At 52.1% G+C, this 19,243-nt stretch overlaps 4 protein-coding genes across 4 annotated transcripts; all 4 read left to right on the plus strand.

Annotated features, from left to right (window-relative positions):
- Positions 1 to 1,525: 1,525 nt before the first annotated feature.
- On the plus strand, positions 1,526 to 4,218 carry BCR38DRAFT_411103 (uncharacterized protein; the record flags this gene model as incomplete). Its single annotated transcript, XM_040858538.1, has 2 exons — positions 1,526 to 2,997; positions 3,060 to 4,218. The coding sequence occupies 2 exons, from the start codon at positions 1,526 to 1,528 to the stop codon at positions 4,216 to 4,218; spliced, it is 2,631 nt and encodes an 876-aa protein (XP_040713290.1).
- A 1,628-nt stretch (positions 4,219 to 5,846) lies between these two features.
- BCR38DRAFT_439599 (uncharacterized protein) lies at positions 5,847 to 7,224 on the plus strand. The gene has a single exon (XM_040860642.1). It carries the CDS (start codon positions 6,189 to 6,191, stop codon positions 6,810 to 6,812), a length of 624 nt encoding a protein of 207 aa, XP_040713291.1. The 5' UTR covers positions 5,847 to 6,188; the 3' UTR covers positions 6,813 to 7,224.
- A 1,015-nt stretch (positions 7,225 to 8,239) lies between these two features.
- On the plus strand, positions 8,240 to 9,924 carry BCR38DRAFT_439602 (putative Zn-dependent hydrolase/oxidoreductase family protein). Its single transcript, XM_040860643.1, has 3 exons — positions 8,240 to 8,695; positions 8,762 to 8,929; positions 8,990 to 9,924. Exons 1-3 carry the CDS (start codon positions 8,427 to 8,429, stop codon positions 9,846 to 9,848), a joined length of 1,296 nt encoding a protein of 431 aa, XP_040713292.1. The 5' UTR covers positions 8,240 to 8,426; the 3' UTR covers positions 9,849 to 9,924.
- A 4,452-nt stretch (positions 9,925 to 14,376) lies between these two features.
- BCR38DRAFT_494287 (uncharacterized protein) lies at positions 14,377 to 16,817 on the plus strand (the record flags this gene model as incomplete). The annotated part of the gene is made up of 5 exons (XM_040864718.1): positions 14,377 to 14,427; positions 14,910 to 15,645; positions 15,705 to 15,741; positions 15,800 to 16,450; positions 16,519 to 16,817. The coding sequence occupies 5 exons, from the start codon at positions 14,377 to 14,379 to the stop codon at positions 16,802 to 16,804; spliced, it is 1,761 nt and encodes a 586-aa protein (XP_040713293.1). The 3' UTR covers positions 16,805 to 16,817.
- Positions 16,818 to 19,243: the final 2,426 nt, after the last annotated feature.

Raw genomic sequence — 19,243 nt, forward strand, 5'->3', positions numbered from 1 at the left:
TTTGGGTCACTTGAGCCGATCCAAGCTTGTTCGCCTTAGAGACACTTGAGATTTCAGCCCGTTTAGCCGGACCAGCCGCCCCCAAGAAGCAGTCGCGTCGCATTTCTACCAAGCACAGTGTATTTGCGAAAATCAAGCCCGTCTGGCTGCAAACTAAAATTCCAAAACACGTTACAGTAGCACACTGCGACTATTCGAAAACCCTGTACCGTATTGATAGCAATGTTGACCTACTCGGCACTTCTCGCTGACGGTTGTCTGGCAGTCGGCAGACACCGCAGTTCAAGAGGCTGCCAAGACGCGATGTGGCTCCTGAAACGGGTACCCAGATTACTATTCCCCGCTACGGCGCAACATGAGTGTCTTTGTCTCAGACTTTATTTCCTTCAACGATGACTTGGGAATGCTTCACTCGATACACATGTCCTGTCAGCCAGCGTGAGGCTCTGCAACTGGTTCAATCCTTCCGTGGGAGGTCCTATCTGATGAAAGCATAAATGACGGCAATCAATTGCCAAAGTCACCCACAGGCAAGGGGTTAATGCGAGGGCGGGCAGAAACAGGGAGGCCCGGCGCCTTGCAAGGAATCCAGGGCCGAGCCAATAAACCTTCTCACACGAAGAAACCTTGAGCTGCCATTTTAGATGGCGCTCTCCACCTTGATGCAACGGTATGCTTCCGGCTGTATTGGGCAGAAGACTCGCGCCCCTCTTCTGCAGTGCAATGGCTCGGGCAGTTCACCTTTTCTGGCATCTGCTATGCCACCCAAGAAGCCACGAATTCAAGCAAGCTATCTGGGCCAGGCCGATGTGCTGCAGTCGATATTGCTTGAATATGTTGGCAGAAGGGAGGACTGCTAAGGGATCTCAGGATGTCCCCGGCACCCTAGCACTGCACGACGGCTTTAGGAATCAAGTATGAAGTAAACCCAGAGGTTCCCGGCGTCGCCCACGGGGTTGCAGCAGGCTTTGCTAGGCTTTAATACAGTAGTTACTAACCTTGGATCACTGGCGGGATCACTTGGCGATTATTGGTTAGTCCAGAACGAGCAGCCCGCAGAAGCCTGAAGGCACTCTTGATTTTCACCATCAGGGGGAGACAGGGAACCCATACCATGCGACTACACCCAAAGTAACCCACCAATGACACGATTGTAACGCTCGCTCCTCCCCTCCCCCCAATCCAGTCCGAAACCCACAGCGCTAGTGTGTCCGTCTTTCCCTACTAATCCACGGTGCCAGTGCATGTCCCACGGTTGCGCATTTGTTGGTCTCATCTCCAAGCCTCTCACTCACATCAAGCAACCAAGATACAACAATTGACGATCGCAAAGGCCAGCATCGACAAGACCCGGTTCGAGCAGAATTGACCCGCCCAAAAGGCAGGGACGGTCGAAGAAAGGACTTGTAGACGACCTCTTGGGGCCAGGGTCGTCGTTGATCCAAGTCACTAATGCTGCGGAGCCACCTCGCTCTGTGAGCACAACACTGGTCGCCAATACACGATTTAACACACAATCGCAATCATGAGCGGCACCGACTCCAAGGCGGCCGATCCGGACCAGAGGGCGTCGATGAGGACATCAATGAGATTGTCCAGGCTTGAGGGCGACGATGAAGACTATGATTTGCAAGCAATGGGCATCTCGGACGGGTTTCGGCCAGCGGATATGGGCGTCTCGGATGGATTTCGACCAACGCAAATGGGCGTCTCGGATGGATTTCGACCAATGCAAATGGGCGTCTCGGATGGATTTCGACCAACGCAAATGGGCGTCTCGGATGGCTTTCGACCTACGCAAATGGGCGTCTCGGATGGATTTCGACCAACGCAAATGGGCGTCTCGGATGGCTTTCGACCAACGCAAATGGGCGTCTCTGATGGATTTCGATCAACGCAAGTGGGTATCTCGGATGGTTTTCGACCAACACCGATGGGACCCTCAGATGGTTTTCGACCAGCCGATGTTGCACAGGACCACGCGAACCCGTCGAGCCCGTCTAACCCGGAACCACCGGCCGCCCAGGTCGCTCAACCTCTCTCCGCACGACCGTCGAGTATTGGGAAACCTCCGCATCGACCACGTGAATCCTTCACATTACGGCACGATGGTGCGATGGGATCCATGGACGACTCGATAGCGGCGCGGGGAGTGAGCATAGCCTCCGCGTCACAGATTGCCCGGCCGGAAAGTCCGTATCAAGGACCTTCAGGACCGTCTTTCCCGTACCAGATGTATCCGCAAAATACTCGCCTCTCAAGGACGGCTAGTGTGGTGACCACGTCGACGGTCCCGATTGCCGAGAGGATATACAATGGGCCGCGCGGTCCAACGCACCCCTATCAAATGTATCCTCAAAACACAGTGCCCGAGCCGGACGCCGATCCCGACGAGGACAGGATAACACCAGCACCAGCACCAGTACCAGCACCCATCCCAGTCGGCTTTCCCGGCGCAGCAAACAATTATCAGAGGAGACTAGGGCCAGAGGGTGAAGATGTGGCCGACATTATCGGCCCAGATGGCCACACAGAACAGTTACCTCCCTACACCAGGTATCCCGATGAGGCTTATGCGAGAAAAGTACAGGGTATTGTACTACCTACACCAGCGGCGGCAGTGGCAGCAGCGCCTGCGTCAATCCAACTCCAGGCAATACCTGGCGCGGGCGGCATCGGTCTTGCAACGCGAAACCCGGAATTCGCATCGACCGAGGACTTGAACAACGGCGCCCACTCACCAGTGTCCCGACAATCCGTTAGGAGCTTTCACACGGATACCAGTCAGCATGACATTAATACAGCAGCCTTAGCGGTCGTTAATGAAAAGAAGCCACCCCTTAAGAAATGGCAAGTTGCGGCCAAAAGAAAGGTTTGGGGCGTCGTCCCGTGCTGGGCGTTTGGTCTGACAGCCGTTATTGTTATCATGCTTGCTGTCGTCCTCGGTGCCATTCTCGGCACCTTCTTCGGTAGGCCCAAAAGGGGTCACCATAGCGAGTGAGTCTAGACTAACGAACTATGGTATTTCTTGGGGCACGATAATTGACACGTTTCTACAGCTCTTCCTCCCAGGCCACCATGACTTACGACATGACACCATGGCCTACCGTACCGGCCGGTTTACCTCCATTAGTGGAAGGGACGTTTGCCATGCCCATCATGGTGACACGCAATCCCGCGACATGTTTCAACGACACGACACAAGCTCAGTCGTGGAACTGTAACATCGTCTTTTCTCAGCTCATGATGACGATCAAGGCCATTGTGGATGCCGACCCGACAGCGGCGTACTCCATGAGCCTGTCATTCAACCACTCGTACACCATTGACAATCATGTGTACTCCTATGGAATGCAACCCCCTTTGTTCCAAGATGCCAGACTCATACTCGTCAACGATACATACGAAGTTTCTCGGGGCCCGGCTTGGGCAGTTGAGATGCCATATGACAAGGTCGTCATTATCCCTGAACCCCTATTCACAGCGGCCGCATCCACAGCCTCGTCTGACTCGGTCAAACACCGTCGCATGGGCGGCTTCAACGGTCCCGATGGCGGTGACTTCAAGCGCAAGGGTGTCGCGAAGTCGGGAGAGAGGCCTTGGATCTGCCACTGGGACGGCACGATCCTCGAAACCTTTATCTACGCTGCACAAAACAGCAGTCATAATCCCATCACTACGAGCGGCGGCGGCGGCACTGGCACCATTACAAGTGGCTCCCCCACTGCTACGCTTTTCTCGGAGCGTCCGAACAGTCAGTGGCCACCCTTTTCGGATAGAAAGCAGGTAGTGGCCGCTACCTCGATTGCGACAGATCAAGTGACAGCTACTAGCACGACAGCGAGCTTATCGGCGACCTTAACGACGGGCGGTTCGTCATCTTCCACGACGAACTGGTTTGACAGCCCGATGCCAACCGATTTCAAGTCGGCCTACCCACGTGTTGTCAAAGTGGAGGAGCGCCGCGTTTCCGGCAAGCCCTCCGCGGAGCCTTGGTGCCGCCAGTATGAGATCTTGACAAACGGTTCGGCACAGCCTCTCAAAGACTCAGCAGGCAACTATATCGAGGTCCGTATTGCGGAAGAGGAGCCTGCATACGGTCCCAGCTCTTCGGAATCGCGACGAAGCCTCGTAGAGCGGTACCTTGGTCATCCCCTTGAGGAGAGGAGTGTGGGAAGCGACATGAGCGATTGCGGCTGTATGTGGTGGTCCACCTGAATACCGAGGCCGTGGATGGTATGGTTGTGCTTGTACGACAGGGCGGAACTCACGACATTGTATATGAACGAAGGATATTATTTTCTTTTGTTGTTAAACATCGGCACAGCCGTCGTCTCGCATCCGGGGATCGGCTTGGCTTGCCTTGACTAGGCATGGGAAGAAAAGGAAAGACTGGGGACAATGGCGTACAATGGCGTTTTGTTATATATATATCCATGATGGGATGCCAACTGGTCGGCAATCCTTTTTTACTACTAACTCGACACAGGATGGCATCTGGGGTTTTGAGGACGATGCCTATAGTATTAGTTTCCAGCGAATGGTTGGAGAGAGAGATTTTGGCCATGCGGGGAAGAGGGAGACGGCGAATTGTATCAGCATTGATGACAAGAGAGATGTGGCAGAGAATGAGGGGAAGCCAGTAGCAGTGACCACGGAGAGCACGCACTGCTTTGTGCAGCAAATAGGTAATATTGGTTGTGGTCTCGTGGAAGAGGAACGGGCTGGGCTGGCTGGAGGTGTTGACTTTGAGAGGTGTATTGTAGCGTAACCGGTTATCCTTCGCAGTAGGTCATGAAGAAGCGAACAGAAGCGAACGAAGAAATAGAATAACACAAATCTTGATGGTTTCTGACGAGGCCCGGTCTACCGTGCGATGCGTGATTTGGGCGCGGCACTGGAGCCTTTTCAACCTGGGAAGGGGAGAGGCCGAAACGCGATTGCTTGACAGGTCTCCCTCTACGAGGCAGACAGCGATTGCCCACTCGCTCCAGCTCCTTGCGTTCACGGCACAGACGCACCATCAACTGCCTTGTCTTTTTCCCATGCGGCTCAACTGCATTGGGAGGGTACTTAGCCACCAACATGGATCTGTCCGATTTATCACGAGACAGATGCTCACCGAAAATCAACTACCACTGGCCTACCTCCCAAATGCGAGGTTTCCAGACGGTCGTCGGAACAGGGCGAAGTGGCTTGCTGTTCATTCCCACTTCATTGGCCGCGCTGCATGGAGCTACACATTGTCACACACCACAACCACTTTGCCCTGTTTGTTAGCAAAACTCCCCATCGGCCATAGACGTAAGACTGCCTCGTCCAGACGATGACCAGTACGAAGTAGAAAGGTGAGAAGAGAACGAGTCTTGCCCGCCCGCATTTGCACCCCAGTAACGCTGCGCCTGCACTCGCTGTGTTTCTGGAAGGCGTCTTCTTCCCTTTCTCCTTCCCCCACTTCCCAGGCTCCCCGCCAATCCAATCGTCAGGTTCCGGGCATGATCCAACAAGTCGGCCGGCTGTTTACAGATACCGCGTACTTGGCTTCCGATTGATTCGATGGTTGCCTGTGCCTGTAACCACCGAGCGATTATTATTGTTATTATCAATTTTCTCATCAGCGTGGCTGCCTGGCTGGTTTCGATCGTCGTGCTGCTGTACATATATGCATGCATGCATGAACGAACATGAGGCAGCCAACCCGCCCGGAAACTGAGGAAAGGGGAGCGATAGGCGCTCGCCCGTTCGCCCTGCTTCTGTGGTTGATGCCACGGCAAGCCCGTGGATCGGTGGGCTCGCTGCACACCGTTGACCAGGTAGGGAATATTTAATATCGTCTTGTTTCGCCCCGTTTTCGTCTTTACCAGGCTTGGATCCCTTGTCTTCCCAACCTTCCCGTCTTACTTCGTTCCACGTCTTGATACAGACCGGTCATCGCGTTGAGCACACCGAGATATCGTCGCCCTTTGCTCGAGGTGTCTTATGTCTCTAGGCCGCTGGACAGGGCAACCCCTCGTCTGAAGTCAAGTCTTCGTGCATTGTTTCAATCAGTCGGGTGGCTAGTTTGTATACTACCGCCGATCATCAACCAGCAACCAGCACGCACTCCGAGTGTGGTAGCTACATTTGTCAATCATAGTACCCAAGTAGCATAGTTCCTTATCATCAAACCCCTGACAATTCCGCCCAAGATGGACGGCTACCCGCACCACCGCCAGCACTCAGACACGAGGTCCTACCTCTCCTCGTCAAGTCGCTCCTCTTCATCATCATCTGCCTCTTCCTACTCAGACGGCTCATCCTACGGCTCACACGGCTCCCGAGGCTCCTATTATTCCTCCACCGGCAGCGTTTACCGCGCTGTCCCCAAACACGCCAACGCAGCGGTGAAATTCTTTCTGCACGTCCAGCAGGGACCCTTCGCGGCTTTGGGCGCCAAAAGCCATCGCCATCATGGGAAATCTGGAAAGAAGCACCGGACCCCCCCTCCGTTTGTATCAGGCGGTCCGGGGAACGGCCTCCGAGGCGGACCGCCACCTCCGCCTCCTCCTGGGCATATGCCCCCTATGGGCATGGGCATGGGGCGGATGCCTGGACCGCCACCAGGACCACCACCACCACCTCCTCGACCACCACCGGGGCATTTTATGGGAGGAGGCGGCGGTGGGGGTGATCCGGGGTTCATCCAGCTGAATGGTGGAGGTGGAGGAGGACGGCCACCACCGCCCCCTCCACCACCTGGTTGGGGACACCCGCAGCCTCCTCAGGGCTGGCACCCGGGGAATGTTGAAATTGTGGATGACTTTGAGGATTAAAGGATGTAGTAGGGCCGGTTGTAATTCAGTACTGGTATTGTTTCTGATATTTGCATGGCGTTGAATGTTTTCCCACTCTATAAGAGAAAGGGGGAGGTACTTTGACTTATTGGGGGTTCAACATCTTATATGGATGGATGAACTGGAATTGAAAACGGAACGATCATGAAATACCCAAATCATTTGGGTTGAGTTAGGGCCTGTTCAGGACGACGGTGATAAGAAGCTGTTGTCACTCGAGCTGTGTTGTTGGGATACTGATTGGCATATCCACAAAACGCAGTTCATGTATGAGATAATATTGAGTGTACCTTTTCATGACTTGATTATCTGATCAACTTAGCTTTATTTTCTCAATCTTCCATTGACGTTATCATGAGAGTCAAGTCATACATTGTATTACTGAACCTGCATTTTGTACGAGGCCCAAGACTTTATTGAAACGACGATTCGTTCACTTTGAGCACCCCAGGTACTCAAGTGAGACACTGTCTTATATTACTCAATTCCAAGTGGTGTTTATTGCGCCTTATTTTTCATTTCGAAAAAACGTGAGTTGCAAATGCAGGCTGGGACCTCACAGGCCTAGTTGGGATGCGAATTATTTCCTTGCATCTGCAACTGACAACTAAATCAAAGGTTGCCAGTCGTCAGTTACTTAACTTGAGCTTGACTTCTCGTTTTATTCGTTGCCCGAAAGCTACTGTTAGCCGAAATGGCGATAAACATATACTACAAGGTGTCGGGACGTGTCGAGGTGCATCATTTGCTGTTTTTGGTATGCTAACCCTATTGTGGCTACTCTTGGCCCTGAAACGGGAGAACGAAATCTATATCAAGCTTCCTTTTCCTCTTCGTAGGATTAGCAATCGTTTCAACAGGGCAATCCTCTCAAGTGCACTATTCCGGTGATTAGAACTGCACAGAAGGTATGAATCACGTTAATATTAGGAAAGGCACCAACGTAAGTGCTAAGGTTATCGAGGACAACCAACCAGGACTAGTGACTTGCGTGGATTTGGAAGTGGTTGTCAATCACCTATGGAGAGACATCCTTTTTCGTGAAAAGATAATGCGAGTACAGACCATTAGTGAAGAGTTCATTGAAAGCAACGGGTTATGGTATGAGCGGTGTTCATGTAGGATAACTTGTGTAGGTCGATTGAATGACATGACGTGGTTGATAATGCTCTTCCTTCCAACCACAGAAGAAGGAAAGAAATGGCAGAAACGAAGGAAACCTGTGTAACTATTTCGGATAAAGATACTGCGATGTTGCTGGAAGGACTGCAATTCTTATTTGTCGATTCTCTATGCAAACGTGTCAATGGTTGTCCAGAATGGTGACGACGTTGATTCGATTCGCATTCGGAAAGCTCAAAACACTGTAGGAATTCGGGTCGGTGTTCTCGTTCATCCGCTGTGCACCTGTCTGCAGCCACCAGGACATACCTTTCTTAGGATCCCTTAATTCCGTATCCCATATCTAACCTGCATTCACTTCACCATACCCAGCGACAGGATGCTCTGCAATTTCGGTATATAAGAATCCATCAGCCTTCCCCAATTTCTTCACATCTGTCTTGGATCAATTTCTATTCAAAATCGAAGCGCATGCGTCCCTTATTCCAACTTTTCTCACGCCACATAGCCGGCCATTCGAGAAAAGCGCACCTACAGGCTTCGGCAGCGACGGCCTCCACAGCCTTGCTATCGATGGCTGCATATTCAGCCTCTGTGGCCAAGCATCCGGGAGTTAGTCCCAATGATGCCGCCGCAAAGCCCCATCATGTCAAAGACCGCCGGGGCAGGACGACGGGGTTTCGCAATCCACATCCTTCGTTCACGAAGTCGAAAACCCTCGATATTTTCATGCTCTTTTTGTTCGTTATATGATGAAGCTACCTATCCCAGAATACTTTTATTATATCCACTAACAGAAACCATAGTAAATGGCATATCGGCCTGATCAAGTTCCCTGAACCTACCGGAAAGGAGGTCTCCGTTGTGCCGGCTCAGTTCCTCCAGTCGCGCATTGCTTCACCCAACCTGCGGGCTACTTGGCTTGGACATGCTTGCTACTATCTTGAATATCCATCGGGGTTGAGGGTGTTATTGTGAGTGCAAAATGCCCGTCATTCCGACATTCCAGCCTGTATTGACTCGCGGGCGCCCAGTGACCCTGTGATGGAAAATCATTGCACTCCAGTGAGTTTCGTGGGCTTCAAGCGCTACACTCAGCCGCCGTGCGACTTGTCCGCTCTTCCCTACGTGGACGTGGTGGTGATATCTCACAACCACTACGACCACTTGTCGTACCCCAGCGTCTGCGAGATCCAGAAAAACCACCCCAACACTCACTTCTTTGTCCCTCTTGGCTTAGAGAGCTGGTTCAAGAAAGCTGGGATCGCCAATGTCACAGAGATGGATTGGTGGGACGATGCTGAGATCACTTTATCCCCTGAAGCACAAAAGTCAGACGCGGGCAGGGCGAAAAGCACGGCATCCTCTAATGCACCACACGAGCCCATCAAGGCTCGCATATCGTGTCTACCCAGCCAACATACGTCCTCAAGAAAGGGCTTCGACGAAAACAAGACGCTTTGGAGCTCGTGGGGCATTGCATCCGGGGGAAAGTCCGTCTGGTTCGGTGGTGATACTGGGTACCGATCAGTACCACAGATCCCAAAGGACATCGATGACTATGGATCTGAATACAGCCACCTGCCAGTCTGTCCGCAGTTCCGCCAGATCGGCGAGCTTTGCGGGCCGTTTGACCTCGGGCTCATCCCTATCGGGGCGTATGAACCCCGACACATCTTCTTAGGGGAACATGCGAATCCCGTGGATGCTGTCAACATATTCCAGGATATTAAGTGCAGGAGAGCGATGGCCATCCATTGGGGAACTTGGGTGCTTACACCCGAGGAAGTGTTGGAACCGCCGAGGCGGCTGAAGGAGACTTTGAGGTTGAAGGGGTTGCCGGAGACGGGTGTTTTTGACGTGTGTGCCATTGGAGAGAGCAGGGAGTTTTGAGTATTGGTGGGAGAGCCCTTTGTAAACCTAATATTATTATTATTATTATTAAATACGCCGTAGGCTCGAAGCCCCCGGTACCTCTACTAGTACTCCCGTATGTCAAACCGTGCCCTAATGGCTGGACTAAATACATACGCTGCGTCGTCGGTTCGCCCTATTGGCGACTGCGTTGCGTTCACTACCATACTACGTTGGTTCTCAACCTACCAACAAAGTCCCCCCTGAGAAGATCGATGCTATCTGGGCCTTGAAGCTGTCCGACCCGTCCCTAGCAGCCACCTTACAATAGTCCCACTAACTACTGGTTCTCCTGTTGCCGTTGCGAGGTCTCTGCGAGAGTATAGTGGCCGTGGTGCGATGGCGGCCCGTAATCGTTCCCTCGGTCCTTCCAACAGCCCGCAAAAGAGGATTACGTGCAACCTAATATTAGACTGGCCGAAAGATACGTCGAGAAAGATAGCAATGTACAATTTGAGTGGCTTGAATTCAGTGGGCTCCGAGGCCAAGTTCAGCAGGTCAGGATGGCATGGTGGTGTATGGGATTTATCGGAAGCTCCTTCCCAGTCCCGCCTCCCTGATCTTAGGAAAGAGCACTGCGGTTGACATACATCAGCAGAGCCCCTGCCTCTCTGGAACCGGCGTTGCCAATGCAGCTGAGTGATCTTTGTCGATGTTCCGCCAACCTTGGAAACCGTTCAAGCTCTAATGATCAACTCCATACGCTCAAAGTCGAGCGGTACTTCACTGCGACAACATCCATCATCCATCATCCCAAGATAATATTTCTGCGTTTTATTGCACAGCACCACCAATGATGGCCCAGCCAGAGACCCAGAAACTCGAGATATTTTTCCAAAGCGAAGGCCCCGGCTCAAATATGGCCATGATCTGCGCATACACCGTAAGGGATCCGACGAATAATGATGGGGAACTCGATGTCTGACCCTCCTCCGTAGTATACTTCGATACCGGGCGAAGACACTCGAGAGTATCGCGAAGCCATATCCTCTGTGGGCTTGACGTGGAAGGAGATGGTGGGCGAAGACGACAAGCAACTACCCATCGAGGTGAGTCATGCCGACACCATGAGATCAGTGCATACCCAAACTTATAGTTATGACCACCAGGACTTGTTGGCCAAGGTTGAAGTCCAAGACCCGGGATTTATCAATCGTTTCATAGCCAGACTCGTGCAAGCCAAGCCTTCCATTGTTCAGAAGCCCCAGGTAAAGACGGCGACTGCTACATTGTTGGTTCTGCGCATGGCTTGCGGATAGCTGATGCTTCACCAGGATCTATCTGGCCCTTCGTGTGGGGATAAAAGACGACGTGATGACGATGTGGGCGGTGTCGACGCCGCACCTGGCAAGCGGGTCAGATGGCACCCCGTCCTTATGGACCTTCCGAGGGGGCTCTAGGATTAGACTATGGAATGGTTTAGTCTCAAGGATCTTGAGGCTAGGGAAGCTGCAGAAAAGACTGGCTAGTCGGGACGAACATGGCCATTGGGCCGGGATGTAGATGGGATGTGCTATGTTGGAGTAGGACGCTCATGGTATTGATAAGCCTCGTTTGGATGATATGGGGTTCGCAGGCTTTCTGGAGGTGTTTCCTTATTTGTGGCAGTTGTTTCAGGGACTGGGTATTGGCTGTATAACTGGTCCTCGTAGTCTGCGTTAGAAAACACGAGCAACTATCCACCCTCTTTTCAGCTACAGCAGGTACCTTGGACGAGGTATACATATCTAATTTTGTGCCTTCCAAGTCGTGCTCACGAGGATAAAGTCACTTCATAAAGTGATGGTAACGTCGAGTGGCAAACCGCAAACGATACACGTTAAACGGGAAAGGTTAGGCACATGTCTTCCCGTCGCAATGGCCCAACGTACGTGACCTTGCTCTTTCTGAAAACTACTTCATCCCGAAGGACACATTCGAGATCCACATTCCCACGCGCCCTATTGGCGACTGCGTTGCGTCCACTACCATACTACGTTGGTTCTCAACCTACCAACAAAGTCCCCCCTGAGAAGATCGATGCTATCTGGGCCTTGAATATATAAATATTGCAGACTTTCACAACAAAAGGGGCAATCGCCATATCGTAAGTTGGTCCGCCAGTCGGCAACTACTTCATACAGACAATTTCATCCTACATTCTCACGTTCCCTTCTTTTCATGCTATCATAACCTCGCCGAAAGAAAAAAGAGGCAGCTCTTCAGCGAAACAAGCACTACAAGCGACAACCCGCAGCCGCTCAGCGCCATGGAGCGCCTCTCCCCGGAGATCAAGATGCAGATCTTCATCACCGTCACCGACCGGCAGTCTATCTGGTATCTGCATATGCTTACGCAAGTTTTCGTGCCGTCTACGCTTCACGTAAGCAGATTATCGAGTCAAGCCTTCCCTGGGAGGTGCTGGGTTGGACTGGTGCTGTATGAAATGTTGTGCGGCACCTCCAAAGGGAACCGACCCATTTCCGTGGGGGTGTAAGTCACAAACAAAATGAATGACGAATATATATCTCTAGGGGCATTGCGCTGGAGAAGAAGGCTTGAGATGAGTGGTAATTAGAAGCGTAGCAAACAGGTTAGTCACTCTAGCCTGTCATTGTGCGTGGAAACCAACTGATCAAGTCAAGCTATTTATGTCTGCGCCTGCTCTGTCATTTGGGAATCGGGTTCTTGTCATTTCGAGCAACTTGACCGAGCGGTTAGGGTGCTACTGCATACTTGCCCAAGTATCTGGTGCGATTGAGCGAAGGGATCATTCGTAGCTATTCCATGCTGAGGACTGGGGGAGCATTCTGAGCGAGAGTTATACACTCAGCGCTTCATGGTTAGGCATACGTGGTGCAGGAAAGCCGTATCATAAGCACATTATGATGCCGAGCGTGCGCCCACGTAGGCGAATGCCGTTTTTATGAGCAGGAAGTTCGCCCACAAGGAAAACTAATCAAGTCACATCAGCGAGAACCGCGACTCTCTCTTCTCGCCCTCGCGCCTCGCAACCTTATACCTCTACCGCTTCTTCAGATCCCTTGCTATATTGCTATTCCAACACTCCCGGGGCATACCTGTCTAATAGGATCCTCAATAACCCACGCCTAGGCTCATCCGCCGCCAGCAGCCCCAGTCCATACATCTCCACGCCCATCTCATCTCTCCCTTTCAATTCTTCCTCTCTCAATGACTCGAAACCCTTATCGGGGCTACCCGTGCTGGTGTCGAAGTCCTAGTGATTGTCAGGCATGGACAGCCCGGGGAGCGCTCGCCGGGGCTGAGTTGAAGGTGGAGAGTCCAGGCTTCGTAGATGTACGACCAGCGATGCCGTCTAGGAGATGGTGGGTGGGATGATTATCTATGGGTGGAGTCTAGGTGATGTTTCTCGGGTTGTTAGGCAAGACTGTGGAAGGATTTGAAGCCATTGCAGGCTGCCATACATGTGGGGCTATCAATGAGATTGCGGATTTACAGTGCTTGTTGTGCCAGTTCAGAATTTCAGCTTCGTGACTGCAGATATTGATCAGATGCTGTTGCTGCTCTGAGAGAACAAGGACGGTTACGCATGTGCATGGCCGAGGCATTGTGACGGCCTGACCTGACCGGATGTGTGACTGGAGACAAAGGACTCGCGAGTATCTCCGCGTCCATGTTCTCGTCTGCTGCCATTCTTGATATGGTGGACTGAATTTCGCAGAATCCTTCGCTTCCTTCAAGTATCGAGTCGTAGACCTACCGACCCTGACCTGAGTCGTCTCAAAGCCGAACGTACCGTGCGATTCAATAATCAAGACCCAGAAGAAACATTAGCTGCCGGTACATGGTCGAGCCTGTTGACTATTTGTGCTACATAGTTAAGAATGTACTCCCAGGTCGTCTATCATATTTGACTAAGTGATGGGCTGCCATGACTCGTTAGTCAGAGATATCGACCGGTTTCGAGGTCTCTGTATCCGAAGCAAAATCAACTGACTGGTCGTTTCGCCCAACATAATAACAAAGATGCGACAGGCCCATCTTTCGTCAAGGCATAAGTCTTTTCTGCAATTACGGACATCGCCCGTATATGCATCAAGCAATGTTTTCGTATCCTGTGTGCTTTTTGTAGTCCGGGAACAGTTTTGCCGGGCCAGCCGAGGGACTTTCTACCATCTAAAGCACTTGGTCGGTTGAAGTACCGGCGGCTTCTAATGTCCCAGAGGGACGATGCCGTTCTTGTGCTTCCACGCTTCCAAAACAAAGCCGTGTCGATGACAGAACGTAGCTTGTAAATGCCCCGTAGAGGACCAGCTATAGCCAATGGGGCACCCAACTTCCCCACGCTCAATGATCACTGTGCGCTCTCAAGAACCCGGGATATTTGGATGTAATGCTTCGCCTGGAAGCTAGTTGATCAAAGTGCGTGGCTGACGTTGACGTGTAACTTATTTAGGCACCTTGGAGGCACCTGGTTTTGAGCCTCCATGCAAGACCCCCAAGTTGTCAGAAATCGTCTAGCTATAGTTCCAGGTGGGTGGAAGCCATGTCATCATTTCTAGTACTTCCGCACCCCGTTATTCCATCCCTGCTTGATGTGTGAACCCTCGTGTTGGGAGACGATTCAGTGCAACTGGACGTCATTAACGTCGTCAACCGCCAACCCACCAACCCCAGTGGGTGTATGACAACAGAAAAGGAGACAACGCCCCTGAGTGGGTAGGCTCGGGCGGGCGCCTATCCTGCCATTGACAATAGAGTGCACACTGGGGCGCCTGAGGCCCCTAGCGCCTACGGTTGGGAATTGTTGCTTGATTGGTGGGTCCACAAGTACTGTCCCCCCTAAGCCACTGCAAAAACACTGCCGAAGGTACATTCGGGTTGAGAGAACTAAGATGAGCCTGACCAGGATGGTGGTTGAACCTCACTTTTGGAATGCAAACATTCGACAACAACCATTGTCGATCTCCAAGCATCGACACATCAGGACGCAATTACCTACGACCGACTACTTCAATTGGCAGTGCGCAATCTAGCATGCAGCTCATCTAATTCCGCCCGATATTGGATCTTGGCAAGCAACTTGACGGTGCGCCGCAAGCGAGTAATCAGCCGACCCGTGTAGTCGTCGCCAGAACAGCTCTAACTCCTACCCACGCCTTGAGCACCAATTCGCATTCAACCGCCACGTTGTCAGACTCACAAGACGATACCGACGGACAGTCCGTGTCCGCTGGGCTGCAAACTGCCGAAATCCACAACCAGGAACCACCGTTTGATTCGGTCAACAAGGCAGGAGCTGGTGATATTGACGCCGACTGTCGCGATACCGAAGACACCGACCACACTTGCGGGCGATCCCCTCCGCCGCGCTACCCTTACCCAGGTTCCGAAGTTTCGGCCTCGACCTCGTTTACGCTCGTCGCTTTGCGACCCGCACCTCCACCGTTTTCTAGCAGCCACGAGTACACGTCAGCCGAAGATCTCGCCGACGACCTCATCCAACTCACGCCTCCTGCTTCCCAGGCTGAAACATCGTCTGCTGCAGCTGCACCAGCATACGCTCCCCTAGCTGCTGGCTCCTCCAACAGCCCTCTACAAGACGCCGTTGCCGAGACCAAGCGAGCTCTCCCGCAAGATACCAAGGCCGACCCATCGGGCCAGAAGAGCGACGATCCTAGCGAACCGCCCCCTGCCTATTCAGAAGGCTATAGCCCGTTACTCTCCTTCTCCTACCTCATGGCTGCCGCCGGTGGAGCGTCGAGTATTATTACTCAAGTCCAACAGGGCGGTCCGCCCATCAATGCTATCGGAGGTGAGAGCGCAGCACTGTTGTGAATATACCACTCGGCTAGATTACTGACATGTCGGCAGATGTTGGCGCCGACGAGACCATTACCATGGATCTGCGGTAAGCATTTACCCTCAGGAGACCTTGCAAGTCCATAGCTGACACCACTTCTCATTAGCGGCACGAGGTTTGTCTTGTCTAGAGACGAGCTACTAACACTGCCGGAATTCGTGCTTCTCTCACTATTCCCCAATGGCCTATTCCCGGAAGGACACATGGGCGGCTTCGCAGATGGTGATGCTGTTCAAGTCGATGTCAGTTCCCAGAATGATACCCCCATAACTCAAGTCGCTACCACTGCTTCCCCCTTTCCCTCTCGTTTGAATGCAAGTCCCACATGGACGAGCATCCCTGCGTCATCTACCACGCGCAATCTCCTCTCAAATATCAATATGCATTTCACTGACCTCACATCCCAGTATGACCCTGCTTCTCTACAATACATGCTAGACTTCTTCCGCAATGTTGCCCAGTCCATCCCCAGCGAGTCATCACCTAATTCCTCACCCGACGGCGGAGTGGTCCCAATCGACTCTCTTGGCGGTGCTCGAGACGATGGCAGCAAGCGCGCAGGTATCATCGTTCTCAGGGAAGACCTGGACTTCTACGCCATCCCACCGCGACCTGATATCGGACAGGCCGAGATGATTGAGGTCAAGAGAGCCGCGGCAAGGGCTTTACTTAGGCAAAACGGCATATTTTCAGGGCTCAAGAGAAGCGATGAACCTGGTACTACCGAGGCTCATCTGATTGAGATGCTCACGGCTGGGTAAGCTCTATGTCGACTTTCTTTGCTTCATTACTGCATCTTGAATACGACTGCTTACATCTTTCTAGAGGTTTCAACCATGATGATAGATGGGGACACCGCGCAGGTGAACCCAACAAAGCTGTTGTGTGCAGCCTCGCTCTTGCCAGACTACGCAGCGATATCCGTGGCAACGACATGGGCAACAATGCGGTGGGGATGGCACAGAAGCTGCTGCTGTTCTGGCGAAAGCCCGCCCGCCGTTGCTGGTGGGAAGGTGTTGATTTGGAGAACGTGGAAGGAGTCGACGGGCCCCTGAAGGTCTGGATTCGAAGGGTTTGGACACTCGAAATGAGCGTCATTGGATTGCGCTGAAGACACATACATGATTTTGCAAGCATCATGAAAGGGAGGCGGTTCGTGTCTGACTTTTTTGTTTTTGTTCGGTGTGACATCTGGTCACGCGATTCGACGCCCGCCCAGAGAGAAAAAGAGGGCTATAGGATTTGGGGGGATTCCTCCACCACCTGATGTTGATAACTTGCTTGCTTCGTTGCTTTGGAGATACAAGTGGCGACACGTCAGATTTCTTGCTTGTTGTGTACAGCAAATACATTTTTTAATTAACGGAGTTCGGCTGTTCATCTTGATACTACGTACATGGAGACGTGATATTGTGGTTCACGGCCGGTTGGCTATCGAACAGGCAGTCAGGAGTCGAGCGGATATGAAGTGGTTTGGGGGATAACTATCGGATTCCAACCACCGGGGGCTGTAGTGGTACTACGAACGTGCGTGGGGGACCAATCCCAAAGCCCCTGAGGGGTCCCTAAACACTACAATCCGGGCCTGCCCCTCTACACCTGAGGCCACAGCTTCCCACAAAACTGCGGAATCGAATGTAATGCTGTGAGGATTCAGTTGCAATGTGGCACTGTCAGTGCGAGTTTATCTGTGTCAACTGACTTGAGGTCTAGGAAGATTCGCTTGACATCCCCTAGGCCAGCCAGTTACTTTCGTATGAATCGGGCTTGCATAATCTCACCAGAAGATTGATTGCGATTGACTTCAGTCGTTATTGGAGAATATGATCGTCGTGGTGCCGTATACGCTGCCGAAACCTTCGTGTCTCTCGAAATCGGTCTGAAGGTCCTTTCCTGGCCTCCAGAGGATGCCAGGACCAACTCGGAACAGCATCCGACTCGGCTTGCTTACCACTCTTGGTAAGACCGCTAGACTCTCGACCCATAGAGTATCGTCTATGAGCGCACCTGGCCACAGACCAGGTAGCCAAAGCCCCTAATGTGACGAATGCGTGTTTATAAACATGCAACATTCCTCCCGCCTCGTGGCTCTCGTCGTTCGGGTCCTCTGGGATAATGCAGATACAATCGATCCATACGTAATTCCGCCGAGCCCGCGTGCAGACTCGATGGTATTCTGGAAGGGTTTTGGTAAAGGACTCCATAAAGTGCGCCTCTCTCGTTCCGCCGATGTGAACGAAGTTGTCCTGCACGCTGGCACATGGTCACCTCGGCAACACTGAGTGCCGCGTAAAGTAAATAGCTAGATGAACCATCTTCTCGGACCACCTCGCTGTCAGTCCCGAGCTTTAGTATTAACTAGGCGCGATAGTAGGAAAGGCCCCTTGTGAGTTACGTAGCTAGGCCCGCTTTACTATCGTTACTTAGCTGAGCTCAACTTTAGCTAGACCTTTGGATTGCCCTCGAATATCTCTAATCTACTTCGACCCTTTAAGAGAGCTTTACTTTGCTAATAGAAGGTTATAATTGCCGATTCTAGTAGTAAAGTATTTATCTCATATTCTGCCATACTAATCCTTTTAGCAGGCGGCCAGGTCTATTACACCCCTCTCGAAATCGCCCGCAGCCCTGATAGTAGCGAGAGTAATGTGGTATTTAGCGATGGGCCAGCGGTATACAATATGTATGTCTTTCCCTGTGGCGGATATTTCAGGCCGCTGAAGGTAGCCTCGGGGCGACTCGGTGTCATCAGACCTGGGTTCAATGAATATGGTTTGCCAGGGCCCCTGCTTATACATAGTGTCGTCATCGCCAAAGCAGAGTTTCCCTCTGTCGACTCTGACTTCAGGTCGTTTTCAGTCCCCATCTGCACTGTGTCGGCCCATCCGGACGCATGGGCTGGGATATCGCTCTTACGTTTTACCGGCCACTAGGGAGGGACATGCCACATCTATGTACTTGATCAAATTGGGCGGGTTACTTGATTTACCCCAAGACAGCATGGCCGCGCGTATGCATTGCTACTAGTAGTATTTCCCGCGATGAAACTGGGTACGTTGGACATCGGGTTGAGTACGGGTTGTCAAGCGTACCTACCTACGTATGTCATGGTTTCTTGATCAGTTTCTGATTAGTAGAAAAACTTGAAGCATGATCAATGCAAAGGTATTCAAAGAAATCCAAAAGGAACTAGCCTCGGGAAGCAACCGAAGTTGCATAGACTCCTTGGAAATATCGCCGACTTTATAGGGTGTCGATAAGCGGCGGCCCATAAAAGATGTACGTAGTCCCAGCGTCATACCATATCTAGTACAGGGGTCGGTCAAATATATTCATTTCGAGACACTTCACCGACACTTTTTGCCCGACTAGAGCCCTGAAACGTGCTTGCTTCTTCTTGCGCGACCACCATACACATTTGCACTGTTGGTCAACCGTCTCCCTGTAGACCAGCGGACGTTGAAAACTTCAAATACCGGCCTTGGCGCAGGAAAGCGTCACGGGTGACATCAACTGTCGCCCGAACTTTGATCGAACCCCCGAAGCTCGA

The sequence above is a fragment of the Pseudomassariella vexata genome (genome assembly GCF_002105095.1).
Source record: "Pseudomassariella vexata strain CBS 129021 chromosome Unknown BCR38scaffold_10, whole genome shotgun sequence".
NCBI lineage: Eukaryota > Fungi > Ascomycota > Sordariomycetes > Amphisphaeriales > Pseudomassariaceae > Pseudomassariella > Pseudomassariella vexata.